This window comes from Hemiscyllium ocellatum, chromosome 24 (assembly GCF_020745735.1).
Source record: "Hemiscyllium ocellatum isolate sHemOce1 chromosome 24, sHemOce1.pat.X.cur, whole genome shotgun sequence".
Lineage (NCBI taxonomy): Eukaryota > Metazoa > Chordata > Chondrichthyes > Orectolobiformes > Hemiscylliidae > Hemiscyllium > Hemiscyllium ocellatum.
The window spans coordinates 25,631,504-25,656,929 of NC_083424.1; the positions used below are offsets into that span (position 1 = coordinate 25,631,504).

General features: G+C 43.0%; 1 protein-coding gene across 2 annotated transcripts in view; it reads right to left on the bottom strand.

Annotated features, from left to right (window-relative positions):
- The window catches only part of LOC132827109 (rasGAP-activating-like protein 1), a 267,843-nt gene that overhangs the window by 136,015 nt on the left and 106,402 nt on the right, over positions 1 to 25,426 (bottom strand). For both annotated transcript variants that reach the window (XM_060843598.1, XM_060843597.1), the window contains exons 8-9: positions 8,048 to 8,139; positions 492 to 609 (exon numbers count right to left, since the gene is read on the bottom strand). In XM_060843598.1, the coding sequence (XP_060699581.1) occupies positions 492 to 609; positions 8,048 to 8,139 (210 nt within the window). The remainder of the gene's footprint in view (positions 1 to 491; positions 610 to 8,047; positions 8,140 to 25,426) is intronic.

Below are 25,426 nucleotides of genomic sequence, written 5' to 3' on the forward strand. Positions count from 1 at the left end.
CCTAATTATAAACCAAAGTCAAATAACTGCCTCTATTTCAGGGCATTCTCATGTTTTGCTCATGATATGCTTTATGGAACTTTGTCAAATGCCTTCCAGAAGGCCACAAAATGGAACACCCACAGGCACTCCCTTGACATCCTCGGAAAAGTCAATGAGATTATCAGATGCAACATACAATTAACAAAGTCGTGCTGGACTCTCTGTCCATGTTATACAAAATAACTTCACCACAACTCATGCAGGAAGTGTTGTTATTTGCCACTAGCATTTTGAAGCTGTGTTCGGAGGAATAAGAATTAGTTTACAGAGACATTAAGTTAGCAGTATCATGGTCACACAATCTTTCAATAAGTTTATTTAACTGAGTTAAGACGAACCATTTGAATTGAAACTTGATAAACACTGGCACACCAACACCGAATGGAAATTATTTATTTTATTTTACATCCATTTCAATGTGTTAACAGGACAGAGCATCAGGTACTCACTTTGGCAGGAGAGATCACAGGTTCCACCAAGAGGTCGATCAGTGGCTGATAGTACATTGATGGTAATATCCGATCCTCTGCCAACCTGACTTTTAATCGCAATGCTCCTAATTTACCACTGTGAAAATACAGATAATATGACAATGACATTGGCACCGTCCATTTGGAGTTGGGAAAAGATATCACTGACATTTGTAGGTATGTCTTACATAATTGCTCAGGATTTATACATGAAACTCTACATTTTGTTTTTAAGTACTGATGTAGACCATCTAGAACATAGTGACCAGAATACATCACACATTAGGATGATCTAGAGGATGCAAGTATAACTAAGAATTATGTCAGTACGTTGAACACAAACTGATTTTGATGAGCTGAGAATAGAACTTGTGAAAACAAAATGGGCCACAATAGCTGCAAACAGCAAAGTAGACCAACAATGGGCAAGGGTTAGCACAGTTTTCAATACCAGCACAGGAAAGATATTCTGCATTAAAAGGAAAGAAATTAAAACTATTGAGACTTTATTGATGGATAAAGGTACGAGAGGACAATTGAGAGTATGGAAAGAGGCATACTTTAAGTAGACAGAAGACAGTGGATATTAAGAGAGAACACAAAGAGATTAAGAGAAAAATGAAGAAAGAGAAAGAGGAGTTATGCCATCAGGGAACATAGAATTAACTCATAAAATATTTTATGGACACATCAGTAGAAGATGAAGACTCAGATGACAGTGAGACCATTGGTGGATAAGTCATGATGAAAACAGTGCAGATAAAAATAAAGAGTTCACAGAAATATTAACTAATTATTTCACTTCAATAGTCACCAGAGAGATAACAGGTCAGCATTACATTGAATCATAAGATAACTCATGAGATAAGTGTGGAAAAAGTGAGGACTGCAGATGCTGGAGATCAGAGCTGAAAATGTGTTGCTAGAAAAGCACAGCAGGTCAGGCAGCACCCAAGGAGCAGGAGAATCGAGTTTCCTCATTTCCTCTCCCACCACCTTGTCTCAGTCCCAACCCTCGAACTCAGCACCACCTTCCTAACCTGCAATCTTCTTCCTGACCTCTCCGCCCCCACCCCCACTCCGGCCTATCACCCTCACCTTAACCTCCTTCCACCTATCGCATTTCCAATGCCCCTCTCCCAAGTCCCTCCTCCCTACCTTTTATCTTAGCCTGCTTGACACACTTTCCTCATTCCTGAAGAAGGGCTCATGCCCAAAACGTCGATTCTCCTGCTCCTTGGATGCTGCCTGACCTGCTGCACTTTTCCAGCAACACATTTTCAGCTAATGCGATAAGTGTGTTTAGATTTTAAAAATGTGATGCATTAAATAAAACAATCAAATTAAGAGGATAAAACCCCAGTTTGGATGGATTGCACCTCCACGTTTTAAAAGAATCAAGAAAAGAGATAGCAGAGACACTCCTACATATATTTAATAATTTATTCAAGAAAGTTTACAGCCAGAGGACTAACATTAGACCTATATTTAAGAGGAGAGACAGGGCACATTTAGCGAATTATAGACCAGTTGATTTATCTTAACTGGCAAGAAAAGTAATGAAATGCCCACTAAATGAGAGAAGAGGAGAATACCTACGATTAAAAAAACGTGTAGTCAGCACAGATTTCAAAAGTACAGCAGATACAGACAAGGTTCACCAGGATGTTGACTGGGATGGAGAAATTGAGCTATAAGGAGAAACTAGATAGGCTTGGACTGTTTTCTTTAGAACAGAGAAGACTGAGGGAAGGTATGATTGAGGTGTGTAAGATTATGAGGGGCATGGACAGAGTGAATAGACAGCAGTTGTTCCTCTTGTTGAGGGGTCAATCATGAGAGGGCAATTGGTGTATATTTTGGTTTAAAAATGAGTTTGAGATAAAATAGAATATTGGACTTTACTTCGTGAGGCTCAGAAAACAAGGCTAGTGAGGTTATGGTCCAGTTGAACACAGATTTCGTCAAACCCTATCTAGAGTTCAGTGTTTGATTGTACTAAAAGATAGAGATCAGATTTTCCACAATGACATGGAAACTTAAGTAAGGGTTAAATTATGAGGACATGCTGCATAAACATAGCTTGAATCACCTTGAATTTAAAAGGCTGAGAGACAATCAAATCAAGGTATTTAAAACAATTTAAATAAGCTTCTGATGGGAACATCTCAAACAGAAAAGCAATATTAGGAAAAAAGGGTTACACAAACGGTGGTTGAAATCTGGAATTTACTTCCATTAAGTTGTGAAATTCAGGTCAGCTGAAGTTACGGAGAGTATTACGGTATGCATCAAAGATAGATTGATGGGGTTGTGGTTCAGATCAGAGGAAGAAAGATTCTAATGGGAGGCAGGGGCGGCCATTGCTGACGAGGGAAGTTAGGACTGTATAAAGGTAAAAGAGAAGAAATATAACATAGCAAAGATGAGCAGTAAACTGGAGGACTGGGAAACTTTTAAAGAGCAACAGAGGATAACCAAAAAGGCAACACACAGAGAAAAAATGAGGTACGAAGGCAAACTGGCCAAAAATATAAGGGGAGATAGCAAAAGCTTTTTGGGGTATGTGAAAAGAAAACAAATGGTTAAGACTAAAATTGGGCTCTTAAAGACAGAAATGGGTGAATTTATTATGGGGAACAAGGAAAATGCAGAAGAGTTGAATAAGTACTTTGGATCTGTCTTCACTGGGGGAGACACAAGCAATTTCCCAGATTTGGTAGTGGCTGAAGGACCTAGTGTAATGGATGAACTGAAAGGAATTATATTAGGCAGGAAATGGTGTGGGATAGACTGTCAGGTCTGAAGGCTGATAAGAGGCCAGGACCTGATGGTCTGATTCCCAAGGTACCTAAGGAGGTGGCTATAGAAATCGTGGATGCATTGGTGATCATTTTCCAATATTCTATCAATTCATAATCAGTTCCTATGGATTGGAGGGTGGCTAATGTTGTCCCACTTTTCAAGAAGGGAGGCAAAGAGAAAACAGGGAATTATAGACCAGTTAGCCTGACATCAGTGGTGGGAAAGATGCTGGAGTCAGTTATAAAAGCTGAAATCACAACTCATTTGGATAGCAGTAACAGGATAGGTCAGGGTCAGCATGGATTTACGATGGGGAAATCGCGCTTGACTAATCTTCTGGAATTTGTTGAGGCTTAAAATTATGAAGATGGACAAAGGAGAGCCAGTGGATGTCATGTACCTGGACTTTCAGAAAGCCTTTGATAAAGTCCTACACAGGAGATTAGTGAGCAAAATTAGGGCACGTGGTATTGAGGGCATAATACTGACGTGGATTGAAAATTGGCTGACTGACAGGAAGCAAAGAGTAGTGGTAAATGGGTCCCTTTCAGAAAAGCAGGCAGTGACCAGTGGAGTACCACAAGGTTCAATGTTAGGACCACAGCAGTTTACAATATACATTAATGATATAGATGAAGGCATTAAAAGTAATATTAGCAAATGTGCTGATGACAAAAGCTGGGTGGCAGGGTGAAATATGAGGAGGATGTTAGGAGAATACAGGGTGACCTGGACAGGCTAGGTGAGTGGACAGATGCATGGCAGATGCAGTTTAATGTGTGGTTATCCACTTTGGTGGCAAGAACAGGAAGGCAGATTACTATCTAAATGGAGTCAAGTTAGGTAAAGGGGAAGTACAACGAGGTCTAAGTGTTCTTGTACACCAGTCAATGAAAGCAAGCATGCAGGTACAGCAGACAGTGAAGAAAGCTAATGACATGCTGGCCCTCATAATAAGAGGAATCGAGTATAAGAGCAAAGAGGCCCTTCTGCAGTTATACAGGGCCCTGGTGAGACCGCACCTGGAGTATTGTGTGCAGTTTTGGTTTCCAAATTTGAGGAAGGACATTCTGGCTATTGAGAGTGTGCAGTGTAGGTTCAGGAGGTTAATTCCCGGATGACGGGACTATCGTTTGTTGAAAGATTGGAGCGAATGGGCTTGTATACACTTGAGTGTAGAAGGATGAGAGGGGTTCTGATTGAGACGTATAAGATTATTAAAGGATTGGACACTCTAGAGGCAGGAAGCATGTTTCCGCTGATGGGTGAGTCCAGAACCACAGGGCACAGTTTAAAAATAGGGCATTTAGAACAGAGTTGTGGAGAAACTTCTTCATCCAGAGAGTGGTGGGTGTATAGAATGCTCTGACCCAGAAGGCAATGGAGATCAAGTCTCTGGATACTTTTAAGAAAGAGATGGATAGAGCTCTTTAAGGTAGTGGAATCAGAGGTTATGGAGATAAGGCAGGAACAGGATATTGATTGTGGATGATCCGCCATGATCATAATGAATAGTGGTGCTGGCTCAAAGGGCCAAATGGCCTACTCCTGCACCCATTGTCTATTGTCTAATGATTTACTTTCAGTGACAGAACAGGATTGAAGCATTGAATGGCCTATTTATTTTCCTATATTTCTATTAAAATGTCACCTTTAATGTATCACAGTCCAAAACATAAATGTGGCTCCATGGAAGAAATTTTGAGGTTTTACAGCCAGCCTCACCCGGTGACTGGAAATATTAGAAAACTGCTTCTGACCATTTGAAGTAATGACAGGAAAGTAGTACATTGTCTGCACCTGTATTTCAACATGCACTCCTCACTGGAGGCACTCCCCATCAGCTAGGCAAACTTAGAGAATCACCTTTCCTGTTTAAACCAATTGGGTTCAGAATCACTTAGTGATTATAAATTTCATTCATACAATTTCCCTGAAGCTTCACAGAGTATTCCAATGGAAAATTACTCCAGCAGGGCCCCAAAACAACCCACACAATAAAACTTCAAAGATGTTATTCTTTTAAATCATTGGTCAAAGACCCATAACAATATGAAAGGAGGCCATTCAGCCCCTAGACCCTGTGTGGGCCTTTATAGAGCAATCCGTCCCATTCCCCCAATCTATCTGCACTTTCTCCCAAGTGCCCATCCAACTTTTTTTTAAGAAACCGGGTCACCTAATTCTTGTGCCATCAACTAATGGGAACAGCCTTCCCTTGTTGATCTGTCAGTGTCTTGTACAACTCCAATAAATTTCTCCAAGATTCCTTTTGCTCCAAAGAGAACAACTTTAATATCATTTCAAGTGAAAAAGGGAAGGATTCAGGTTTGCAGAATTATCCTATCCTTGTTAGGAGAATAGCAGACAAAAGATATCTGTCCAATTTCATGAAAGGCAAGCATACAATAGGTTTGATTAGCAGAGGAACAGAGTTTAAATAGAGAGAAAAGGTGATGATGAGCTGATGGTGTTATTCTGAGTAAGACTAATTATACCTTTTCTGGGGTGTTGAGTATAAATGTCACTATGAAAGTCAAGGAAGACACATACGGTATGATTCTACAAGAATATGTTCCCAACACAAGGCCTTGCTCACTGGTCATGCCTGATGGAAATGGGACTGCATTGCCCACATTTCTCTGCCAATTAAAAAGTGGTTGAAATTGTTCACAATCTGAAGGATTCAAAAATTTGGAGAAATCATGCAGAATTAGAATTAAATCAAGTATCATGTTAAGTAGGTTGATGGTTTTATACTCATAGTAATAGGCACCTGGAAGAAACTATTGGAAATCAAACAGAATAACTAGTTCAACAAACTAAGCTCTGCAGTCCTGCCACACCCAAATGTAAATAATAGTGGACAATTAAGGAATTCATTGAGGGAGGAGGCTCCACAAATATCCCATCCTCATTAATAGAGCAGCCCAGCTCATCTGTGCAAAAAAGAAAAGGCTGAAGCATTTGCATCCATCTTCAATCAGATATGCCAGGTATTTGATCCATCTGAGATGAGGAGGAACTTCTTCATTCAGAAGGTGGTGAATCTTTGGAACTCATTGTCAGAGAAGGCTGACTGTATTTAAGACAGAGATAGATAGGTTCTCAATTAGTAAGGGGATCACGGGTTCCAAGGACAAGGCGGGAGAATGGGTTTGAGAAGTAGATCATTGTGGTGCAAACTTGACGGGCTGAATGGCCCACTTACGGTCATAGAGTCATAGAGATGTACAGTATGGAAACAGACCCTTTGGTCCAACTCGTCCATGTCAACCAGATATCCCAACCTAATCTAGTCCCATTTGCCAGCATTTGGCACATATCTGTCTAAACCCTTCCTATTCATGTACCCATCCAGATACTTCTGAAATGTTGTAATTATACCAGCCTCCACCACTTCCTTTGGCAACTCAGTCCATATACGCACCACCCCCTTCATGAAAAAGTTGTCCCTTAGGTCCCTTTTATATCTTTCCCCTCTCACCCGAAATTCCTGCCCTCTAGTTCTGGACTCCTCCACCCTAAAGACCTTGTCTATTTCCCCTATCTATGCCCCTCATGATTTTATAAACCTCTATAAGGTCACCCTTCAGTCTCGGATGCTCAAGGGAAAACAGCCCAAGCCTATTCAGCCTCTCCCTATAGCTCAAATCGTCCAACCCTGGTTAAGTGCTTGCAAATCTTTTCTGACACTTTTGAGTTTCATGACATCTTTCCAATAGGAAGGAGGCCAGAATTACACACAATATTCTAAAAGTGGTCTCATCAATGTCCTGTACATTTTGGTTCACTCCATATGTTATCAAGAAATGACTAAAGACACTGGATACTGCAAAAGCAATGGGGCCTGACAACATTCTTGCAATAGCATTGAGGATTTGTGTTCTGGAACTAGCCATATCTGAAGCCAAGTTGTTCACAGTACACCTACAACATTGACATCTACTAGACAATGTGGAAGATTTCCCAAGTATGTCATGTTTCCAAAAAATACGGTAAGTCCAGCCCTGACAGTTACTGCCCTATCAATCTCTCTCAATTATTACCATAGTTATGTAAGAAATCATCAACAGACCTATCAGATGGTACTTTCAAAGGAGTAACTTTGAATGCTTGGGAACTCAAACACCTACAGCTTCTTTCCAAAAAATGTGTCATCTTGAATTGGAACTGTACTGTTGTTCATTCATGGTCACTGGGTCAAAATCCTGGAACTACACTCCCAACGCAGCGTGCCAAACAACACCGCATTGAATGCAATGGTTCTAAAAAGCAGCTCACTACCAACATCTTCATGCTAACTAGGGATGAGCAATAATTACTGGCCTAATCTATATTAGTCACATCCCATGAATGAACTATTAAAAATCAAGAAACGAGGTATGCTACTGATTAACATAGAGACAGATGGCTTTGATACAAGGCATTAAACTGGAGATTGAAATTAACCAAAAAGAGGCGGAATTATTGGATCAAATGCATTTAGTTCATAGAAACAGTTGAATTCCATTTGATCCAACATGGATTACTCACCTTTTGAAAAGAATTTGTTCACACAATAATATTGCTGACTATATTTTGAAGTTCACCTGTTACCAGCCATGTGCAAGTTGTGCCACTTAGCTTCGTGACAAGGTTATAATGGTATACATGCCTTATGGCTAAAATGTAATCATCTACATGTGACAGCAGAAATCCAAAGCCATGAATCAACAGGAACTACTTACCCTTCATCGTCTTCATTTTTTTCAAAAGGCAACAATCTAAACCAGCCCTTGGTCACTTGAGTCTTCAAAAGGGCATCTAGATTGAAGTCAACCTGTTTAGCAAAGAAACAGGTATATTGCTTTGCATGTGTACAAACAAGAACAAGCAGTGAAAACACAGCTATGAATGTAAACTAGTTGATGTTGATCTAATGTTTCTACTTGTAGCTGCAATGACATCTGGAGGCTCAAAACCACTTACAACAGAGCAGTCTATTTTATGAGTACATTGATGACTGGCCTCAGAATCTATCTACTATCTTCCTGCTTTCTATTTACATGTGTGGGTTTATATGGGTTGGTGATGTCATTTCCTATGGTGATGTAATTTCCTGTTCTTTTTGTCAGGGGCTGGCAAATGGGATCCAAGTCAATGTGTTTGTTGATAGATTTCTGGTTAGAATGCCATGCTTCTAGGAATTCTCATGCATGTCCAATCAGAACTCTATCAACAAACACATTGACTTGGACCCCATTTACCACCCCCTGAGAAAAGAACAGGAAACGACATCACCAACCCAAAGAAACCCAAACATATAAATAGAAAGCAGGAAACATCAGCTTCGTCTGGAGGATCACTGAAGATGTTACCTAGTATGGTGACAAAATGTCTGAAAATGAACCTTTCAACTCAACAAGCAAACCTACATCCAGATTATGGGCAACATTGGCTGTAACTAATTATCAGTGACCAGCTCCTGACAGCAACTTTAAAACATAAGTTTGAGTGCTAGACTAATCAAGGAAAACGTGAAAATTTAGTTCACAAGTGTTCTATTTACTTCTCACACTACATAGACATTTAGAGCAAGTTACTTCTGCATTTCAGTACTGACTAAATCTCAGGAAATTTGAAAATTAGAATCCTGCAAATGAATAATAACTGCAATTATTCTATTAGATTCTATTGGAAAATTGCAGCTATATTTTAGTTGGAATACTTACAGGATTCATCAGATCTGTTACTACAGTTCATGGGAGTTGCAGACTAATGAGATAGAAGAGTCCAGCATGAACCACACCTTTTTTTATTGCATGGTATAGAAAGGATGAAGCAAGATTAGAACACAACAAAGTAGACAAGACTGGTCCATCTTTTACACTGAAGTGGTCCATATACGCTCCAATTCACAGGATCTGCAAGCTGCAATAACATTCCTTCCCATTTTACAGTGAACCAGTGCAGCCTGCAAATAGTCTGCAAATAAATACCAAGTTACATTCTCAGCACACCTGTCTCAGGCAATGACCACCTGCAAAAGGACAAATTCTTGCCATCATTCCTTGGCATCACGAGCATGACTATCACTATCTCCCATAATCAACACTCTCAGGGATTAGCACTGATCAGACATTTAGCTGGACCAGTCACATCAATATCACAGCAACAAGAGCAGTTCAGAGACTACGAGTCCTGTAAAGGAACTCATTTCCTGATTCCCTAAAGTTTGCACCACCTGCAAGGCACAAATCAGCAAGGTGATGGCATATTTTCTAATTGCCTGGATGACTGCAGCAGACCATCTCGTACACAGAGCCCCACTTACCATTGTAAAGACTCATTGTCTCCACCATGGGTACACTGTGACTGCAGTATGTACTGTGTATATCAGATACACCACAGCAACTCAAACACCCTTCAACAAGCACCTTCCAAACTTATGACCTCAAGAATTTACAAAGGCAACAAGTCCAATGGAGCAACATTCCAAGCTCCCCTTATGTCACCCACCATCCTGATTTGGAAATCTGTCGCTGTTCTTTCATGGTTGATGGGTGAAAATCCTAAAACTCCCTCCCTGACAGCACTGTGGGTCTACATACACCAAATGGACTGCAGCAGTTCAGGCATGTAGTTCACCACCACTTCCTCAAATGCTATTAGGAACAGAAAATAAATGCTAGTCCAAAAACTATGTTAAAATAAAAATGTGCAAATTACTGGTGCAATTGGGGAACTGAAGTAATAAAAATAAAGAAAGGGGACTCTATTCTTATCCCTTAGGTTCTGGTGACATTGGAGATTACTTTCAATGTGTGGGCTTTTTAGGTTCAGACTGTTTTTCAGATCAACCTCTGATCTTTAGCTGATCAACTGCGGGTTCCACAAATTGCACTCAGTTAGGCCCAATTTCTACAGGAATGACAAATCTTACTGACATATTACTGGAGCAGACAACTGGAGACACTCACTCCCCCACTGAGGCAACAGAAGGCTTTGACATCCTTCAGATAATGTTGCCAATCAGTGGCAATGAATTATCCATCATTTTGATTGAACCAAATGTAGCCACACTGAGGAGGAGCATATGGAGCTCATGGATTACAAGAATAGCATACTGTGAGAGAGATAGTTTTTCCTGCACTTGACAAAATGAATATGAATGACACAAAAGCAAAACATTTTTTACGTTCAGCCTCAGTGGTTTGTAGGAAAGAACTTGCATTTGCATTGGCATTTAACATAAAAATGTCCCCATCAGAAAAATGAAAAATATATAACCTCTTGTAAGACTTAATTTTTTTCAAAGAGACAGGTTTACAGAAATTGCTACAGGTGGAGAGCATTAATGGGGCAAAGGAGCCAAGACAGGCAGATAGAGCACACATGACTAAGGATCTTTCCTCTTGGTGTCATGGGATGGAGGGGATCAAAAAGACGTTAGAAGGCCAATATGTGGCGGCCAGAGAGCATGGGTGTACGGCTGTTAAGAGGACTTTGAATAAGATACTTTAGGATTGAGAGAGTTGTGGGTTTGGGCAATCTGGAGGATTCACACAGTAGATATTTGAAAAAGTCAGATGACGTTCAGTAGGCAGGCTGGGAAAATATTAATGAAATCTTCTACCCTGACAGTGGGATGAATAAATGCTTTTTTCTGGTGGATGGATTAAGAATGAAGTCATGTAACATTAATAGTCATAAAAATGTCCAACCAGACTGCATCATCGTCGACTTCACCAGTTTCCAATCTCCCCTTCCTCACCTCATCCCAGATCCAAACCTCCAACTCAGCACCGCCCTTTTGACCTGTCCTACCTGTCCACCTTCCTTCCCACCTATCTGCTCCAACCTCCCCACCGATTTATCACAATCACCCCCCCCATCCGCAACCACCTACCTTCCCTCCAGCCCTATCCCCACCCTCCTATTTATCTCTCAGCCCCCTTCCCCCTCCACATTCCTGATGAAGGGCTTATGACTGAAAAATCCACTCTCCTGATCCTCGGATGTTGCCTGACCTGCTGTGCTTTTCTAGCGCTACACTTTTCAACATTAAAAATGTAAGAGCTTTATATCCTGAAGCTTAACTGGGAATCCCACAAGATGTCAAAACTGCAGAGCCTCGTTTGGACTAAGCATGTAACAGGGGAGGGAGATACATCAGTGCTAAGGGAACAAAATTCACCAACAGCTGATTGTTCAAGCTCCGTCTTGTGCATGTGTTAACTTTAGAAAGCCAAAGATAGCGATGGGGATAAGGGAAGTGGTTAAAATTAGATCTAGACAGATGGAGGTTTATCCTATAACTAAGGTTTGTTTCAGGGTGATTAGTCATAGAGAGCTGCAGCACTGAGAAAGACTTTTTGGCCCATCATGTCTGTGCTGGTCAAAAACAAGACCCAACTAATTTAGTCTGGGATAATGGACTGGTTGGACTGAAGGGTCTGTTTCTGTGCTGCATGGCTCTCTGACTCTATAACTATTCTAATCCCATTTTTTTCAGCATTTGGCCAGACCTTGTATATCTTGGTATCCCATGTGCACATCTAATTACTTCTTCAATGTTATGAGAGTTTCTGCTTCTAGAATCTGCCCTTCAATCCACTGATTGAAAAACATTTTCCTCATATCTCCTGTATAAACATTCGATCCCTTACTTTAAATCTATGCCCCCAGCCATTGATCCCTCCAACAAAATTTCGTCCTGTCTATCTTAAGTATACCACACATCTCAGTTATGTCGCCTCTCAATCTCCTCTGATGAAAAAGAAACTGTAGTGGATTGTAATGAGGTCAGCCAGATGGACCTCATAGAATATGAGTCCCCTGATTGGGGCTGTTAATCTGGTCCAATCAGGGTGCCCTGGCTGACAGATAAAAAGAGGAGTGTCAGAGATTTTGGTACACTGAGAGCTGACTCTGAAGAGGCAGTACTAGAGGCAGGGGCTGTTCAAGTGTAAATAAATGGTGACTTGGTAACGGGATACCAGCCTCTGTGGGGTTGTTTCAAAAACAACTCCAGCTTGTCCAATCTCTCTTCATAACTGAAATTCTCTAACCCAGGCAACATTCTGGTCAATATCCTCTGTGCCCTCTTCCATTCTGTCACATAATGCAGATTCCAGAACTGCACACAATACCCTGGTTGTGACCTAACCCAGTTTTAAACAGTTCCAGCATAACCTCCCACGCCCTACACTGTACGCCTTGGCTAATAAAGGCAAGTATACCATATGTCCTCTTCCAAATGATTCTTCCAATACTTCATTAAATGTAGTTTTGACTTGCCTTTTTGTACCAGTTTTAAAATGTTAATTCACAGCAGGGAATAAAACAGCAAATTCTCAGTATTGTACCAATTATATCATTAAGAGGTCGCCGATTGAAATCCAAATTGCAATCATTTAATTTTGTATTTAAACTGTTCTTGCTTCTTGATGAACTCGGTTTTAAAATGGAAGCAATAGTAAGCCTGGCTTACTCTTGCAAAAACTAGCATGAAATAATTGGCTTTATGGTTTTAGTCATGACAAGAAAAAAACACTCCAAGTGGGTATGCTTTAGTCTTGACAATGGAAACAGGTAGTCTTTCTACTGAAAAAAAGCAGAACTGCTGATAATGTATTGCAGCTAATTGCAGATGAGGTAACACCACAACACACAGGCTGCCTCACCCACATTCTACATTATTGTACAAAAACTGTGTATACACAAATAAACAGCAGTGATAGTGGTTTTAAAATGTTATGACAATGAAGGAAGTGTGTGCCGTTGATGCACTGTCTGTGCATGACAGCAGTCGTAATTTTTAAATAAAATCTGCAAGTCTACCACATCTTTCTCTACAAAATAGTCTGAAGAAAAGTGCAAAGCAATTTAAAGCTTAAAAGATTGTCACTTTTGAATATAACAAGGATGCACTATTTATTCAATACAAACCTCAGAAAAATAATCATCCCACTTAATCACTAGAGAAGCAAAGAACAAAAACAATTGTTGAGACAACTCATTTCTGTGTGTTACATAAGGAAAGAAAATCTAAAATACTCAGATATGGAAGAGGTTGAGACTTTTTTCAGCAACCATAAGGTCAACAGACATCTCAATAACAGGCATTGATATTGCCTCAACAGCAGGAGACCAAAAGAAGCCACAGAAACTTTAGAATATTGTTATCTATCTGGTAAGACTGTTTTCAATGTTTGCAGCATTGCAATACAGGCTGACAAAGCTCAAGATATGCTCTCTGTCCAGTGTACGTGGTAGTGCTTTTAGAAATGCTAAGAGCATTGGAAATCTAAATGCAAGCTATAGGAACACAGGAATAAGTACAGACCATTTGGCCACTCCAACATGTCCTACACTTCAATGCGATCACAGCTGATTGTATTCAACTTTGTCCTCCTGCTGTGGTTTCATATCATTTATACAATTACTAGGCGAATAAAAATCTGTCCATCCAAAATTTAATGTGATATATTGAAGTGTATGTATTGCACTCTGTGGGAGAAAGCTCCACACTTCCTCTACTGTTAAAGTGAAGAGGTGTTTCTTAGTTTTCTTCCTGAATGGCTGAGCTCTGTTTTTAAAATTATATCCCTGTGTCTTAGATTCCTGTTTCTCACTATATTTCCCAACAATTACTTCCTAAAATGGCAATCAAATCACCCTTTCACCTCTTGTAATGCAAGGCATACAAGCTGAATTTATATAATCTTTCCTCATACTTTAATCAGCTGCACTGCACACATTCCAACGCCAATTTTCTGTGATGAAGTGTCCAGAACTCCAGATATGCTCTAACCAGGGCTTCATGCAGTTGAACCAAATATTATACTCCAGTCCTATAGTTAGCACAGCTAACGTTCCATTAGCCTTTGTCATTACTTTTTATACATGATTATTGCATTTTTGAGTAAAAAGTGAGGTCTGCAGATGCTGGAGATCAGAGCTGAAAATGTGTTGCTGGTTAAAGCGCAGCAGGTTAGGCAGCATCCAAGGAACAGGAAATTCGACATTTCGGGCCAGAGCCCTTCATCAGGAATAAGGAGAGGGTGCCAGGCAGGCTAAGATAAAAGGTAGGGAGGAGGGACTTGGGGGAGGGGCGATGGAGATGTGATAGGTGGAAGGAGGTCAAGGTGAGGGTGATAGGCCGGAGTGGGGTGGGGGCGGAGAGGTCAGGAAGAAGATTGCAGGTTAGGAGGGCAGTGCTGAGTTGAGGGAACTGACTGAGACAAGGTGGGGGGAGGGGAAATGAGGAAACTGGAGAAATCTGTGTTCATTCCTTGTGGTTGGAGGGTTCCCAGGCGGAAGATGAGGCGCTCTTCCTCCAACTGTCGTGTTATGATGTTCTGCCGATGGAGGAATCCAAGGACCTGCATGTCCTCGGTGGAGTGGGAGGGAGAGTTAAAGTGTTGAGCCATGGGATGGTTGGGTTGGTTGGTCCGGGCGTCCCAGAGGTGTTCCCTGAAGCATTCCGCAAGTAGGCGGCCCGTCTCCCCAATATAGAGGAGGCCACATCGGGTGCAACGGATGCAATAGATGATGTGTGTGCAGGTGAATTTGTGGCAGATATGGAAGGATCCCTTGGGGCCTTGGAGAGAAGTAAGGGAGGAGGTGTGGGCGCAAGTTTTACATTTCCTGCGGTTGCAGGGGAAGGTGCCAGGAGTGGAGGTTGGGTTGGTGGGGGTATGGACCTGACGAGGGAGTCACGAAGGGAGTGGTCTTTGCGGAACGCTGATAGGGGAGGGGAGGGAAATATATCCCTGGTGGTGGGGTCCGTTTGGAGGTGGCAGAAATGACGGCGGATGATACGCTGTATATGGAGGTTGGTGGGGTGGTAGGTGAGAACCAGTGGGGTTCTGTCTTGGTGGCGGTTGGAGGAACGGGGCTCAAGGGCGGAGGAGCGGGAAGTGGAAGAGATGCGGTGGAGGGCATCGTCGATCATGTCTGGGGGGAATCTGCGGTCCTTGAAGAAGGAGGCCATCTGGGCTGTACGGTATTGGAACTGGTCCTCCTGGGAGCAGATGCGGCGGAGACGAAGGAATTGGGAATATGGGATGGTGTTTTTACAGGGGGCAGGGTGGGAGGAGGTGTAGTCCAGGTAGCTGTGGGAGTTAGTCGGTTTATAGTAGATGTCTGTGTTGAGTCGGTCGCCCGAGATAGAAATGGAAAGGTCTAGGAAGGGGAGGGAGGAGTCTGAGACAGTCCAGGTGAATTTGAGGTCGGGATGGAAGGTGTTGGTAAAGTTGATGAACTGTTCAACCTCCTCGTGGGAGCACGAGGCAGCGCCGATACAGTCATCGATGTAGCGGAGGAAAAGGTGGGGGGTGGTGCCAGTGTAGCTGCGGAAGATGGACTGTTCCACAGTGGGCGGCACGGTGGCACAGTGGTTAGCACTGTTGCCTCACAGCGCCTGAGACCCGGGTTCAATTCCCGACTCAGGCGACTGACTGTGTGGAGTTTGCACGTTCTCCCCGTGTCAGCGTGGGTTTCCTCCGGGTGCTCCGGTTTCCTCCCACAGTCCAAAGATGTGTGGGTCAGGTGAATTGGCCATGCTAAATTGCCCATAGTGTTAGGTAAGGGGTAAATGTAGGGGTATGGGTGGGTTTCGCTTCGGCGGGTCGGTGTGGACTTGTTGGGCCGAAGGGCCTGTTTCCACACTGTTAATCTAATGTAATGTTACATATCCTACGAAGAGACAGGCATAGCGGGTGCCCATGGCAACTCCTTTAGTTTGGAGGAAGTGGGAGGATTGAAAAGAGAAGTTATTCAGGGTGAGGACCAGTTCAGTCAGTCGAAGGAGGGTGTCAGTGGAAGGGTACTGGTTGGTGCAGCGGGAAAGGAAGAAGCGAAGGGCTTTGAGTCCTTCGTGATGGGGGATGGAGGTGTACAGGGACTGAATGTCCATCGTGAAGATAAGGCGTTGGGGATCGGGGAAGCGAAAATCATGGAGGAGGTGGAGGGCGTGGGTGGTGTCCCGAACGTAGGTGGGGAGTTCTTGGACTAAAGGGGACAGAACCGTGTCGAGGTACGCATAGATGAGTTCGGTGGGGCAGGAGCAGGCTGAGACAATGGGTCGGCCAGGGCAGTCAGGTTTGTGGATTTTGGGCAGGAGGTAGAAGTGGGCGGTGCGGGGTTGTGGGACTATGAGGTTGGAGGCGGTAGATGGGAGATCCCCTGAGGTGATGAGGTTATGGATGGTCTGGGAGATGATGGTTTGGTGGTGGGAGGTGGGGTCATGGTCAAGGGGGCGATAAGAGGAGGCGTCCGCGAGCTGGCGTTTGGCCTCAGCAGTATAAAGGTCGGTGCGCCAAACTACTACCGCGCCTCCCTTGTCTGCCAGTTTGATGGTGAGGTTGGGGTTGGAGCAGAGGGAGTGGAGGGCTGCACGCTCTGAGGGTGAGAGGTTGGAGTGGGGGAGAGGGGTGGACAGGTTGAGTCGGTTAATGTCGCGGCGGCAGTTGGCTATAAATAGGTCGAGGGCAGGTAAGAGGCCAGCACGGGGTGTCCAGGTGGATGGGGTGTGTTGGAGGCGGGAGAAGGGGTCGTCAGGGGGTGGGCGGGAGTCTTGGTTGTAAATGTAGGAATGGAGGCGAAGGCGGCGGAAGAATTGGTCAAATATTTTGAATCTGAATATTAAAGCTGTGTTAATTATATTGAGGCTTCAATAACTGGGGCTAGACCCCATGCTTCATTCCCTTGCTTAGGAGCCCTAGAACCAGGTGACACAGTCTCAGACTATGTAGTATGCTATTTTGCATTAGGGGCAGACATTTCTTCATTCAGAGAATAGTAGGTGTCTGAAATGTTCTGCCCCAGAGGGCTGTGGACCCTCAATCATTGAGTCTGTTCAAAACAGAGATTGTTAGATTTTTAGATTGAAAGTTATCAAGGAATACAGGGGTAGAGCAGGAAGGTGATGTTGATGTAGAACATCAGTCATCATCTAGCTGAATTGCAGAACAAGTTTGAAGGGTTGAATGGCTTGCTCCAGGTCCTATTTGCCATGTTCCTATGTTCCAGTTGCAGAAAACTACCTTACATTTCACTAAGTGTTTGCTGCAAGGAGCAGTTTGATCTGTGCTGTGCAAAGATACAAATTTGGACTGCAGGGGTCTGAATTGTTCTAACAATAGTTTGCATATCATGCACAAACACAGTCAGGTACTCAAAACCAACAAGGCAAATTTACTCTAATAAGATTCATTTTCATCTGGCATTTATAGTTGTGATATAGAGGAATCAAATGTCGAAATTATCTGTGAAAGTGCTATCAAGCATGAGAAAATATGCAGTGTGCAGTACTTTAAAAAGTACAATTTTCACCTGGTGTATTTGGCTGGTGTATCTCTGCAGTTGAGCACGCCTTTATAACAGGTTCATTTAGATTTTATAAACAGGTACTGTACTACACCTCCTTTAAATAACTTGCACTGACTGATCTCCTTAAGGTTATTGCTGGAGAATTGCAAAAACTGGTTTCTTGAATAGGTCACCTTGGACTAATTAAAATACACTGCCTTTGACTCAGACACTGATTAGTTTCCAGTTCCTTATTTGAGTCCAGGTACTTCATAATGTATGGCATGGAGAGGAATCAATATGAGTGAGCAGATTATGGCACATTTCTCAACGTCATAAAACATGTCTCACTGTTCAGTCTGAAGCCCAGCTTTGTTACAGATAATTGCTCTCATCCAGCATTCATTACTGCTACACTTGTCTGAATTTATGCGTGCTCCTCTGCCAGTATCAATTGTTTCAGCTTTTATCTTGTACATCACCCACACCTTGAAAAAGAAGCCCATACATCAGTTTAAGAATAAAGTTGCTTTTATAATGCTAAGCAGGGAGGACAGAGCAAGGGTTCAAAAAAGTGCCATAAGCTTGAATAACAGATGCAAAGGAGTCAGAATTAATCAAGTGCAGGAAAAATCCAAAAAATGACGGCAGAGTGACATTAGCATCAACACTGACAGAACAGACACTTTATCTTTAGACCACCTTTTGGGTGCATGGTATTTTTCGCATCTGTTTTGAAGTAAAGTTGTGCGAGGGAGAAAGAGGCAAAAGGGAGACAAAATGGTCAGCACTTTGAAAGGAAATTATTGGTGAGCAACCAGAAAATATTTTGTTTTAGTCTTAATTTTACTTCTGTTAATTTAGTTAATAATCCAACAAATACAAATCCCTTGAAATACACATCCCGTACTATATGGAAATTCCAGTCTGCTTCCTGTGTTCTGGACAAGTGTATGTGTAGGACATGTGATCAGCTACAGGTTATCAAATTTTGGGGTTTGGAGCTGAGTGAGCCAGTTTACAGAGGAGAAATTCAAAGGTGGCCGCCCCAGAACTAAAGAGTGATGAACAGAGAGGAAATGCTTGACTACCAGAGACTATCACTGTCTCTTAAATGCATCTTTCTCTCCACCTTGGTATCTGATTCTGAATACTGGCGAGATGGATGGATCTTTGGGAATGCAGCCATAGCCAAGTCTACTGCACCATGGGCAGGGGGAGGGGTTTGGCTGTACCAACAGCTGAATAAAAGGCAGTGAGAAATTAGACAGGTTATATTGCTAGGTGATGCTAAATTGGAACATTTCTGTGGCTGCAGACATGACTCTGGGATGCTGTGGTGCCTTGTTGGTATGAAGGTCAAAGATGTCACGGTGATCAGATGGATGCATCTAAGGATGTTGAGGTAGTAAGGGCTGGAATTGAAGAGGCAGTAAGTATGACCTTCCAATTGTTTGTGGGTACAGGGAAGGTGCAACATGCTGCAGAACAGCAACCCTTGCTCACAACAGATTGTAAGCAGAAACCAAGCAGCTGCAGGTCAATGAATTGAACATTGAGTTGGGGAAACATTTGGAAACAGCCATCTGGAACAAAGCTAACAGTCATTTGGAAAAGTGTGGATTAATTATGTAAAACTCTCATACATCTGATAAAAATAAATTCCACTTAACGAACTTGGTTGAGTTTTTTGCTGAGGAACAGAGAGGCTCGATGAGTTTAATGCAGTTGCTGTGACATGGACTTCCAATCAATGATCATTAAAACACCAGATGATGGGCTATTTGGCAATTTTGAAGCCCACAGAATACCAACAACATTGGTAGCAATGATCAACATTGCCTGGTGTCAGGAAAGTAAGAGTTGTGCTAAATAGCTGCTTTTTAGATCAGAGCAAAACATACAGTGGTGTTGCTTGGCGCCTACTGTTCTTGTTAATCTATATCAATGAACTAGGATTGAGTGTACAGGGCACAATTCGTAACTTGTCAAACAACATAAAACTTGGAAACCTTGTGAAGAGGTTAACTTCAAAAGGATGTAGGCAGCCTGGTGGAAAGGTGCACATGAGGCAGATGAAATTTAAGCAGAGAAGTGTGAGGCAATCAATTTTGTTAGAAGATTGAGGAGAAACAATATTAAAAAGGGGAACGATAGTAAAGAGAGAAACCTGCTGGTATATGCACAGAAATCATTGAAGGTAGTATGGCAGGTTAAGGAAGTGGTTAAAAGGTTTAAAGTACCTTTGTCTTTAATAAATGAAGCACAAAAACAAGGAGCCTCCATAAAACATAAAATAGTGGACGGCATGGTAGCACAGTGGTTAGCACTGCTGCCTCACAGCGCCAGAGACCTGGGTTCGATTCCCGCCTCAGGTGACTGACTATGTGGAGTTTACACATTTTCCCCATGTCTGCGTGGGTTTCTGGGTACTCCAAAAATGTGCAGGTTAGGTGAATTGGCCATGCTAAATTACCCGTAGTGTTTGGTGAAGGGGTAAATGTAGGTCGGTGTGGACTTGTTGGGCCGAAGGGCCTGTTTCCACACTGTAAGTAATCTAATCTAAAGAAAACACTGTTTCAGCCTCACCCAAAGTACTGTGATTGATTCTGGACATCACACTTTAGGAACAATGTGAAAGTTTTAAAGAGAAGGCAGAGAAGATTGATGAGGACAGTTTTAGAGATGAATGACTTTGTTTACACTGGAAAAGTAGTGGTGGTGTTCCTCAGAGATGTGAAGTTTGGGTGGAAATTTGATCAAATCATATGAGGCTGAGATAAAGGAGAGGGGAGGAACTGTTCCCATGGGTGTCGGGGAATTGGATAAGTACCAGAAGAGAAAATAATTGTAGGCCATGGGAAAGGGCAGAAGAGTCAAGCTAGGAGAAAGTGAGGACTGCAGATGCTGGAGATCAGAGCTGAAAAATGTGTTGCTGGAAAAGCGCAGCAGGTCAGGCAGCATCCAAGGAGCAGGAGAATCGACATTTTGGGCATAAGCCCTTCTTCAGGAATGAGGAGGGTGTGCCAAGCAGGCTAAGATAAAAGGTAGGGAGGAGGGACTTGGGGGAGGGGCATTAGGAATGCGATAAGTGGAAGGAAGTTAAGATGAGGGTGATAGGCCGGAGAGGGGCTGGGGGCGGAGAGGTCGGGAAGAAGATTGCAGGTCAAGAAGGCGGTGCTGAGTTCGTGGGTTGGGACTGAGATAAGGTGGGGGGAGGGGAAATGCGGAAGCTGGAGAAATCTGCATTCATCCCTTGTGGTTGGAGGGTTCCTAGACGGAAGATGAGGCACTCTTCCTCCAGGCGTCGTGTTGCCATGGTCTGGCGATGGAGGAGGCCAAGGACCTGCATGTCCTTGGCGGAGTGGGAGGGGGGAGTTAAAGTGTTCAGCCACGGCGCAGTTGGGTTGATTGGTGCAGGTGTCCCAGAGGTGTTCTCTTAAATGCTCCACAAGTAGCCAGCCTGTCTCCCCAATGTAGGGGAGGCCACATCGGGTGCAGCGGATGCAGTAAATGATGTGTGTGGACGTGCAGGTGAATTTGTGATGGACATGGAAGTATCCCTCGAGGCCTTGGAGGGAAGTGAGGGAGGAGGTGTGGGCGCAAGTTTTGCATTTCTTGTGGTTGCAGGGGAAGGTGCCGGGAGTGGAGGTTGGGTTGGTGGGGGGTGTGGACCTGACGAGGGAGTCACGGGGGGAGTGGTCTTTCCGGAACGCTGATAGGGGAGGGGAGGAAAATATATCCTTGTGGTGGAGTCTGTTTGGAGGTGGTGGAAATGACGAAGGATGATACGATGTATCTGGAGGTTGGTGGGGTGGTAGGTGAGGATCAGTGGGGTTCTGTCCTGGTGGCGATTGGAGGGGCGGAGTTCAAGGGCAGAGGAGCGGGAAGTGGAGGAGATGCGGTGGACAGCATCATCGATCACGTTTGTGGGGAATTTGCAGTATTTGAAGAAGGAGGCCATCTGGGTTGTTCGGTATTCGAATTGGTCCTCATGGGAGCAGATGCGGCGGAGGCGAAGGAATTGGAAATATGGGATGGCGTTTTTACAGGGGGCAGGGTGGGAGGAGGTGTAGTCTACGTGGCTGTGGGAGTCGGTCGGTTTATAGTAAATGTCCGTGTTGAGTCGGCTGGCTGATTTTCTCTTGCAGAGAGCTGGCACGGCCATGACAGGCCAAATTGCGTCCTTTTGTGATATAACAATTCTATGATTGCATGATGGCTGAACAATTCACAATTACAAATGAACTGCTGCTGAAATGACAAGTGGAAACCACTCTTTCGGGGGATTTGCTGACAATGACAAGTTTCTACAGCTGCCAGCATGACACATTCAGTTGACACCAAGCTGGGCATCTCTCTTCAACACAGGTAGGCCCTGACAAGTGCCCCTGTAAGCTACTTCTTACCCCAAAGGTAGATTCTCTCCTGCAATCAAAAATGGTCAGGTCTCACACACTGGACTATTCCAGAACTGCTTCAGTGTAAAGGGGGCATTATCCTGTCAACATACAGAACTCAAACGCAACAATATTCCAGGAGCATTTTTGACTTAGTGATACCACAAGCCAAACTTATATTAGACCCGAAGATCAAAAGCCCCTGGAATGGTTAGTGCAGAAATGGTGTTGTTCCAGTTGACTGTACCACAGAATTCAGTCAAGTCTGTTAGTGTACACAGGTTTAGTGAAAATTACCCTCTGCCTGCTGCAGGAACAAAATATCATTGAGGAGAATGAGCTACATTTCGAAACATATTTTCAACAGGTTAATCATATACTTGCTTTTCCTGGAACTTGCAACAATTTTTAGATTTGTGCATCTTCATATTTTCAAGCTGACAGAGAAACTTCCAATCTGGAAATCTTTATATAAATGACATTCATCTGACCAGTGAAAGTGATGGCTGACACAGAGACGCGTGAAAATTCTGAGCATCAGTGGAGGTGGAGATGATTAGCTTTACAGGATGCGGTACATGTGGGCGTACAGACTGCTCTCCCGCACAGCTATTGTAGAGCTGTAATTTAAAATAATGGTCTGCTGCATCTGGAGTATGCTTTAATCTATTCTTTGTTGCATGAAGTGCTGGCAGGAAGCGGTGATGCAGGACAAAAGGGTTCCTCACCAAGCAGTTTCTCAGAGAATACCGTTCTTTGGGGATTAGAAGCTGAACATTACTGGCTGCAGAACCAGGCGATTTTAAAGGTTTCAAATTTATAACACATGTTAGAATTTGATTTTTAAGCAATCCAATTGATCTTTCACTTGTAAAACTGCTCTTCTGCTTGTAAATTCCAATGAACCATTCTGTAGAGGCAATTCTCAAAACACTTTATTTATGAGAAAGATCTTTTCCATCACACTGATCTTTCGCAACTGCTGCATGTAATTTTTCTCTTTTGTTGACAATGTAAGGAGAAGTTAATCTTTTTGGCAAGAGGCTGCGTGTTACCTGACAGTTTAGGCATTTATCTTTTCTATTCATTATTCTAATTTATTTCTGAATAACCTGACTCTTCAAATAAATAGCGTCTTAATGATCATCAAAAAGTATGTTGCAACTCTTGCAATAAATCCTCCAGATTCTCCTGGTTCACAGTGTGTGACTGGACCTTGAACCAAAAGCTCTGCCACACCTTCTCTAGTACGTCTAGTTTGTGATTAGTAGAACTTTTGTTTGCCTTTTCTCAGATCCCTTGTGTAGAAGGCAGCCTGCATTCATTGTCTAAGTGAAACATTCTCCCTTTGAGCTATTACCTTGAATATCCTTATCCCAGCCAGATATTCAACACTTCCCAGCCACTTACTATGGAATCTTGGAGCATACCGCTCCAGGTGCTTTTGCTAAACTACTTCCCATTGGAATGTTCAAGTTACAATTCACTGGGCTGAATTTTACCAGAAATTGTCAATTTTGGTGAATTTCCCCATGAGTTTCTCTCTGCGAGCCCTCGCGAATTCTCTCATGTTATCTTCTCCAACTCACCTCATTACCTACACTCTATGTCACTGTGGTGCCCTGCTCATACATTCCCATCCGAGGATATACTGGTCACTGCTGGCACCTTGAAAAGATTTCTGGCGCAAATGCCATTTGTGGATGTTGCGTGTGGTCACTGCCCATGGAGTGTGCCCTGAGATGTTGATGATTGATGGAGGTCTGGACGAGCAAGGGGGGAGCTGGGATCAGCAGGATTACCATTCTGCCTTTCTCATCGGGAATTGTCAGCATCTAGTTTCTCTCTGGCAGGTGAGAGAATGGGAAACTGCATACCAATAAGGCGGGTGGTGTAATAATGAGATGTTAATGCATGCTAATAGGCCTCTCGCTCCTCACTGGTGAGAATCTCATCTCACCAATCAGCACTGGGTTGGAAAATGGGACTTACTGCTCTCAGCATGGGAAGCTCTTCACTGGCAATCTCATGTGATTTTCCCAACTTTCCTGCTATTGCCACATCACTCAGGGGCTGGGAGAGGGAATATATATGTAGCCCTACAATGTTCAGCTGAGGAGACGATCTATTTCAGCTCTGCCCCAACAACAAGCTAACTTTCCTTTCTGAATCGTGAAGTATTTACATTTATGGCAGAAATCACATCCCCACCCAAACCTGCCTTTACTACCAATCATGTAACATCCCTCCTAACATCTGCCATTGTTTTCCTTGGTACCATAATGCCTCCAATTCTGTGTAATCCCTCTCCTCATCACACCTGAAAATTCTAAAATGAGGAACGTTGAGCTGTTTCCTGCACTCAGTTTCCTAGATCTTCCATGTTCACTTGTTAATTTAGTTCATTCATCTGGGGTGAATTCAAATTGCATTCTCAGAGCTGAAAGGATACATCCACTGCTCCAGCAGCCCCTGTGAAAATATTGACCCCACCTTGTAATATGCACCCAAACCTTGTCCCCGATTGTCATCCGAGTTACATTGATATTTCTAATCGGCCTGTTCAGAAATGTTATGACACACCCCCAGAGCCAATGGGACGTGAACCTAGGCCTTCTGGTTTAGAGATAGTGAGACCACCACTGTACCAGTAGAGCTCCTCAGAGTCAACTAATATAATGACTAAGTTACCACATACATGTGCAGTGCCGAATTTTAAAATTTACTTTACGCAATGAAACAATGAACCAAAGTTCAATTCAAGCAGCTGAGTTTTAAAATCCCATTCCACACCCTTCACTGAAGCAACTAGAGATGATACAGATCCCAAACCACATCACAGCACTAGCTAAAACAGATCACTTACCAAGAGTGATCGTCCTGCACAATGATACAGGCCATATCTGGAGAGTGGCAGATTGAGTGGAATGGGTCTTTCTCCCTGGAGTTTCGCAGTATCTGAGGGGGCCTCATTGAAACACGGAAAACTATTAAATGGGCTTGAGAGAATAATTGCTGAAAGGTTCGTTCTCCGGGCTGGGGTTTGTTGAACTAAAGGGTCATAATCTCAGAATTAGAGGTCAGCCATTTGGGGCTCAGACGAGGATAAACCTCTTCACTCAGTGGTGGTTGTGAATCTTGGGAATTCTCTTCCCCAGCTGGTTGTGGTGCTTAGTATGGTCAAGATTGAGTACAGTATTATTTTTAGGCACAAGGGATATTAGAATAGAGCAGGAAGGGAGAATTGATGTAGAATATCCATTATTTTATTGAGCGTCAGAGGAGAGTTATGGGGTACAGAGTCTACCTCTACTCTTTGTGCCCATAATCTTATAAGGAGGATTAAATAGACTACATGATGCTAAGAGATCTGGTTTCTTTTAAAACCACTGAACATTGTTGTCTACCTGC